The 7,581-nt window shown below is 29.9% G+C and overlaps 1 protein-coding gene across 1 annotated transcript; it reads right to left on the bottom strand.

Annotated features, from left to right (window-relative positions):
• Positions 1 to 534: 534 nt before the first annotated feature.
• Positions 535 to 7,300, bottom strand: LOC113386371. The gene is made up of 8 exons (XM_026624154.1): positions 7,219 to 7,300; positions 6,619 to 6,783; positions 6,257 to 6,536; positions 2,712 to 5,130; positions 2,384 to 2,664; positions 1,587 to 1,763; positions 936 to 1,530; positions 535 to 778 (listed from the first exon to the last, which is right to left on the bottom strand). The coding sequence occupies exons 1-8, from the start codon at positions 7,246 to 7,248 to the stop codon at positions 535 to 537; spliced, it is 4,191 nt and encodes a 1,396-aa protein (XP_026479939.1). The 5' UTR covers positions 7,249 to 7,300.
• Positions 7,301 to 7,581: the final 281 nt, after the last annotated feature.

The following is a 7,581-nucleotide window of genomic DNA, read 5'->3' as shown; positions in this document are numbered from 1 at the left end:
AATACTGATATAGTTTCCACCTCATTATCAGTGCTAAATTCCACGGAATAAGAAAATCCTTTAGTTCGAGGATAATGTGTAATGACATACAAACAATCCGTATCGGTGAGAAAACTTTTTCGAATATTTACCATTGAATGAGAATTCTTCACCTGGTTTTGCTTCGGCTATTTTGGTCTCTAAAGAGTCATCATCATATAAGACTCCTCCATAACCATAATATTTATTCCCAGAATTGTAATCATTTATTAAACCAAGAAGACGTCCCGTTTTCCAGACTGAATCGGCACTCAACGGATTTCCATTCTTTACAAAATGTTTATGATATTGTAAAATATCCTTGTTTCTTTCCAATCTTGTTGGTTCAGTTGTTATTATCGACTGGCGACCCAATTCATCATAAAGAAATTGTTGAATTATGACTTGATTTTTATTTCCAAAATGACATCTTGGTCTTTTTCACCAAATGCATTATGATAAGTGATCTTCATCCTAGGATTTTTCATAACTACAACGTTGTAAACAATTTATTTATTATGGCGGTAATATTATATCCACAGGATTCTCAGACAGCAAATCTTGATCATAGTACAAGTTACCATTTATCCAGATAAAACAATGACCATTTTCCATAATCCACAATAGTTCACCATTAACAGGAATATTATATGCTTTTGGTGATGAATATATTTTTAATTCTGAGTTGGTTATCTCAAATAAATTTGAAAATATTAATTTACCGCCACCAGTACTGGAAGGTCTGAAGTCAAATTTAAGCCTAATACCAAAAGAAGCATGATTCAAGTTTAAAATAATATCATCAGAAGTGTTGCTGAAGTGAATAATTTGACCAGGAGCAACACCCCAATTATTTGAATTGAATATCGTCCACAAACCGTCAAATGATGTTGGTGAAAAATCTTCAACAAATCCACTTTCTGGTTCGATCAGAATTTCGGGAAGAACGTTTATCTAAACTTTTGCTTCTAGCTTGAAATTTATCCAGAATACCATAAGCGTTAACATGTGCAACATTGTCCTTTAGAACATCATAAAAATTGCGAGACACCAAACCATTGCTATGAATTACAGCTGATATTCTGTTGTTATCATAAACATTTATCTCAAATTTACTATCAATAGGTAGTAGACGTATATGATCGATATCTAAAGTCATATATAATCCAGAAGTTATAGTTAATGTCATACCTATAAAATTCGATGCATTTCTGTTGTAGTCTGTATTATTTACGATGATATTATCTAAAATAGATTTAGCATAAGGATATTCAATAACACTTTCCAAATAAAACCAATCACCAGATTTATACTTTGCCTCGGATAATATGCCATAAAAATTGTACCCACTTGAGTCAGTCAAAGCAACTTTAAAGTACGGAGTGATTTCTCCTAGGATAAAAGTCGTGTTGTGTGGACGAACCCAGCAAGATGAAATAAATGTTAAATTTTGATTTCTTGGTTGAAATGATCCACTGAATACACCCTCATCTAAGTGTAAGTAATTGGAGCCTGTGTATGCAAAAGAATCTTTGACGATATTAGTTTATTAAATATCCACTTCTTACCACCGTTGATGGTAATTTCATCTTTCTCGTAATCTTCAAAGCCAAAATAACCAACTTCTTCATCGTCCAGTTTGTTTGGATAAAATTGTGCAATTTCAACACTTGAATACTTATCCGTCAAGGTTGAATTAATAAGCAATTTAGCATTTTCTTCTACTTTTTTCTGCTGTTCTTTTCCTTTTCATCAGAATCAGCACTTCTAGTTATTTGTTTAACAAGACGGCCACGTGCGCTGTATACATTCTGATAAGACTTATCAGCATTTTGCATATCAAAATATTTTTCTGTTAATCCGAATTTTATTCGATCGTCGCCAGGTATTTCTTTGGATTTTTTATAGTAAATGGTACCAGCTAAGTAATCCGAACTGGTAGGATCATATTCGTAACCAGTTTTTCTAATTGACCCATCGTCGGGAGTTTAAAACTAACTGGTTAACAACCGCGTTCTTTTCGTTAGCTTTTAAATTTTTAAATACCAACGAAGAAACATTTACTCTTTTCTTGTCTTCAATTTCGGTTATGATAAAATTATAACTGCTCCAAGGTGAATATTTCTCATTCAGGAGGAAACGCGTATTTATTTATAATATCATCTCCGTTCTTATTGAACTCAATAATTTGCGTTGCATTTTTGTAATCGGTATAAGATATATACTTAGGATATTTTATATTTATATTTTGTATGTTATCAATTTGTAAATTAGCTACAAACACATCATTCATGTTTGTTTGCGGTATAATGCTACCTGTGATTTTGAAGTTTTTGTTTAAGTACAAAGTGAGAACCTAATTTACGAGAGGTATCTTCAGTTTTATGATTTTGCGTGTCCTGTTTCCAATCATCGCCAGTAAATTGATAGATTGTACTGTTAGCAGCTACATAGTTTGATGCCAGTTCTGCTAAATAAGGCGATAAATCTAATATAAATTCTTTATTCTTTTGGATGTCTGTGGTTATATTGGCTTTAGTTTCTTTAATTATATCATCTACTTGCTTATTAATTTCTTTGGCATGTCTACGATCGTCCTGAATACTTTTCGTACGCTCTTTTTCTAATTCATCTATAAACTTTCCTCTAATATTTTACAAACGACTTTATAAACTCTTTTTATCCATTCTAACCCAAACGTGATAGTATTTCCATCATCTGTCGTCATCTCCTTAGATAGCATTTGGAGATTATCTTGTTTAACGGTAAAAGTTTTATATTTTGCTATACTTTTGTTGCCATCGAAGACAAATGTATAAAGATTTGTGTACATTTGTCCATTGTGCAAACTCCAAGAATACAAGAGTGCAATATTGTTTGAAAATTGCAAAGAATTTCGCATAAAAAAGCCTTTTATATCACTTTTTGTAATATCTTTAATATCAAACATATCAATCGTTCCAACCATATTTGAAATCACATTTTTAACTTGTAAAACATTTTTAAAGTTCCAGTTGTCGTGAACATCTTTATAACCAAAGTATAAAGAGTTATCATCGTATACTACGAATTTATCATTGTTAACTGCTAAATACATATATTTTTTATTAGTATTATACTCACGAACTATTTGCCAATTCTTCTGAATTTTACCTTCAATAATGATAACTTTAAATTCTTTGGCCACAACTAAGAAATTACTTCCAAATATTGTCAAATCATTAGTCGAATATCTGAATTTTTGTGAACCCTTAGGCCAAGTTCCATTGGATTGTTTTTGAAATATATAAATTTCCTTATAATTCTCATAAAAAGTTGTCAGGGCAAAATAATCATCGCCTTGAGCTGGAATATAACTTTTACAGTTTTTAGATGTTATGGAAGTTGTCATAAGTTGAGTCATTTCTGGACTGAAAACAGTGATGACCAAGTTTTCGTTGCCTTTTATATAACTGACTGCTATGAAATCATTTCCATATAAAATTCTAAGATCGTTCTGCACTTCAAACTTAGTCAATTCCTGGTGCTGAAATGCTTGCAAGTTTTTATATGCATAATTAACCATCAATCCATTAGGAAGTACAGCCGATTTTATCATCCATATTTCGTTGATTTGTTCATATTGGAAACTTAAGATAGGGGACTTTACATAATCATCAGATTGTGAAATACTTGATAATAACCGTTTATCATTTTGGACTTGGTAATGGAAAATTATAGTTTGATCATATATTTTTGTTTTCAAATTATATGATGATAAATATTTTGTTTGAACTCTGGCTGGATTTATTCCATCTTTGCTTATCACCTCCGGTAAAATAAATTCTGTTTTAATGCGATCATTATAGTGAAAAGTGATAGAATTGCCTACATTATCATCAACAGACTTCAAGTAAATTTCTCTTGTATATTTAACACCAGATCCTGGAATTGTTATATCAACTGAATAGTAGTTATAATTTATAATGTTTTTGGATTCTTTAGACACATCAGCACATAAGTACCACTGCTGAGGTGACCTCAGAATAGATTTCACATCTGTACCAGTTCCTCGATAATTTTTCCAATTAGCAGTCCATGTAATAGCATTACAATCGTGGCCTAAATTAGATTTACCATAATGATGTTTAAATGCTGGTACATCTAATTCCCAGGCTTCGTTCTTGATTGTGTACTTCGCAGTGATTTTTTTATCATGATTACTTTTGTCTTCTATATAGAAGTAAAGTATTTCTGATGTTGATAAGGTGTTATCTTTTTGAAGAATTTGAGGGTTTCCACGATAAAACCAATAATAGTTGTGATCTTCCGGAAAAACGCTATTAGAGTCATATAGTGCTATATAACTCATTTCAGTATCCCATCCAACTCCTACTGCAGTGTTAGCATTATGGACGTTATAATTCAAATTCCAAGAATCTAGTGGAGCATTTAATTTAACCAAAGATAATTGAATTTCTGGTTTTCCAGTTAAAATGTCCACGGATTTGTAAAACGGTTGTACATCCAATAGATCCCGTAGAAGCACAATTTCTTTGATGTTCTGCTTAACAACAATTTTTGGTGCTACAAATGATTTGTTCTTGTGCTCGGGTAATAGATCAATATCATGATTATATGTTGGCAATTCCTCAGAAAGTTCATCATACTTCAAGTTGGAAATGTATACTTTGTTATCTTTGGCAACAAGTACATCAGACAAAAAACTGTTATTCGAGATATGGGTGATCTGTAACACTTTGTCGCAACTAGAATCTGCATTTAAGTCTTTGTCAAAGACATCATAAAACATATTAGAGTAATTATTATACGTGAAAATACTAGGTCCAAATGGACCAGTTAGTACTAAATCATCGAGTCCATCGATGTCGACATCTGCAATTATGGCATTATCCAAATTATGTTTACCAAATCCTCTATATGTTGAAAGTATTGAATTATAAACCGCTTTTTCGTATTTATTAGTTTCATATTTATACATGTGAATTCCCGCATCATTTATATGGATTATATCTTTTGCTGCTGAATTAGTCACGTTGGCAAAAAATATTTTGTCAAATGATGATTTGCGTTGGCAGCAATTTAAGTTTAGGATCTGATAAATTTTACTATCTGAAAAAATAATAAAATAACCTGGCGTAAGTCCAAGCATTGCATTTTGCTACAAGTTTTTTTTAATTCCTTGAGTGCTTGATCAACCACAATATTATATTATATTATATCTTGCATTGCAAAGTACCAGACCGAAAAAAATGGGACTTTGATTTGTCAAAATATATTTAAATTAAACCATATTCTCATGGAAACAGATACTTGAAAATAAATGAGAATGAAAAACATCTACGCCCTCAATCAGACATAAATAAGATCTATAATGTTTATAAATGCCTAACAATATATAACTTTTTTCTTAATTATTCATGCTTTTAATCAATTTGAAAAACAAAAGTATTTAAACAACATAAATATTGTTTTTGAATAATCAAAATATAATTATTTTTGCAACTTTCATTTCATTATAAACCTTAAAAATAACGTGTAAGAATTCAATTATTCCTAAAAGTAATTTAAAAATTGATTGTTGAAGATATTAGTCATTATCACCATCTTTCAGTATAAATGAAATGTTTAATCTTAAATTAAATATTATATCAAAGCTAAATTATTATTCTTATCTTATCTCAACATGTATTTTTATTTATAACATATCCCAAACAAAATAAACGACTTCTGAAATTTATGATTCGTAAATAGTGAAAATTCATATAGAAAGATTTTAGACGATCATTTCCTATTCTATATAAAGATTGAAAAGATTTTATTTGAATCTTTGTATAATGATAAACTTGTTACAACTTTACACATAATTTTTTCAAACAAGAAATAGTGTGAATTTTTCAAAAAGGACAAAAAATACATGTCATAACATATATATGTTGCATAAAAATGTTAAACTTACATCTAAATAACGAACAAAGTGAGTTATCTAGACACAAGTAATAATTATTATTAAAAGAAATTGAACAAAGAATTTTTTTGGCTCTATAAAAGCAATGCGGTCTGCAGATCATGTTAATGTAGGAAACCCACTTATTGCAATAATGTAAACTTGTTCCAACAAACATACTTCATCTTTCACCCTTTGGACCTTTTCTAAAAATCAGTATGAACCATACTGTTATGACTATCTCCCCCTACTGACCAAAAATAATTATAAAAATTAACAATAAATTATTACCTTTATCAATTTTGAAAACAGCAATTCCTTTTCCTGATCTGACAATGAGCTGATCTTGACCTGCTTTAAATAAGTCGTGCACTAACAGTTCGTTATTGGAGTTTGTCAAAAATTCAGTAATAAGGGTATAATTCGCTTTTACAGGAAATACAGATGGCTGTTTCTGCATCAATTTCTCCTTCATGACACCGTAAAATTTGGGCTCTTTGCTTTTTAAGGACGCCACTCCAAGAATTGAAGAATCAGCAAAGAAGCGTCCAAATACGATTTGGGAATCAACCTAAGGAAAGGAAATATGGAAATTTAGTAGTAATTAAATTTTAAAAATTTCAAAGAATTTTTATTATAGAAGATTTATTTACCTTATCCCAGCCAAGTTGGTCGCGGAATTGGACTTCAGTATGGATATGATTCACTTTACCATTTTTGTATTCGTAGAAGTTCATCCCATCTTTACTTTTAACAATTGCTATATCATTATTTGTTTTGAAAATGTCGGCAAAATATATTTGTGATTTTTTCGACACCTGGAAATAAGAACAAGTAACATGAAATAAAACTAGCAGTACATGGCATCGTGCCTTACGGCAAATTGCTGGAACTTTCCTTGGAAATGTTCGAAGAATATTAAATGTTTTTAAATAGATTATTATAAATACTGTAACTTATATATGTTCACAGAAAGGTAGACAAACAAAATTTAATCAATCGAATTTAAAACGAAGGACATAGTCTAATATTTATAAGAATTATATAAACTGAATTGCAATGTTTATTTAAAGTATATAAGTGAGCTTTAAAACTTTATTAAACATTATTTTTGTTATATTATTTTGATATGCTCATGACAAAAATTTAATTATCATTATAATTTGTACAGTTTCTATAAAACTATGATCATTGTACATTTTCGAAATTCCAAAAGTATTTTTTTTAATTCTTAGTAAATCTTTAACAATTACCTTATCTGCAGATATAAGTCGTATTTCCATATACTTCGGTTTCCCAGTACGTTCATCATATTGGATCCCTTGTAAAATTCCATCTTTGGACAAAGAATAAAATTGTAAAGATTTGTCTTCAATAAAATTGGATTTTGACAAAGGTCCTTCCAATTTTGGCGAAATTGTCAATTCAATTTTATTTTCGCCATATCGAAAATAATCCAAATCCACGTCTAAGTTGTTCTCTAAATCTCGAAAATCCATTTTAAGCTGTTATTTGTGCCATTATTATTAAACACAAATGCTAAAAGATAATTTAATAAATTAAATAATAAATAAATTATTAAACACTATATATTTGTTGTTCTCTCACAACAGGTC

This window comes from Ctenocephalides felis, unplaced genomic scaffold (genome assembly GCF_003426905.1).
Source record: "Ctenocephalides felis isolate EL2017-DRISC unplaced genomic scaffold, ASM342690v1 CF-g0.4_SCAFFOLD_03571, whole genome shotgun sequence".
Classification (NCBI taxonomy): domain Eukaryota; kingdom Metazoa; phylum Arthropoda; class Insecta; order Siphonaptera; family Pulicidae; genus Ctenocephalides; species Ctenocephalides felis.
The sequence above is the reverse complement of the archived record's forward strand: the minus strand, read 5'-3'. Positions and strand labels throughout refer to the sequence as shown.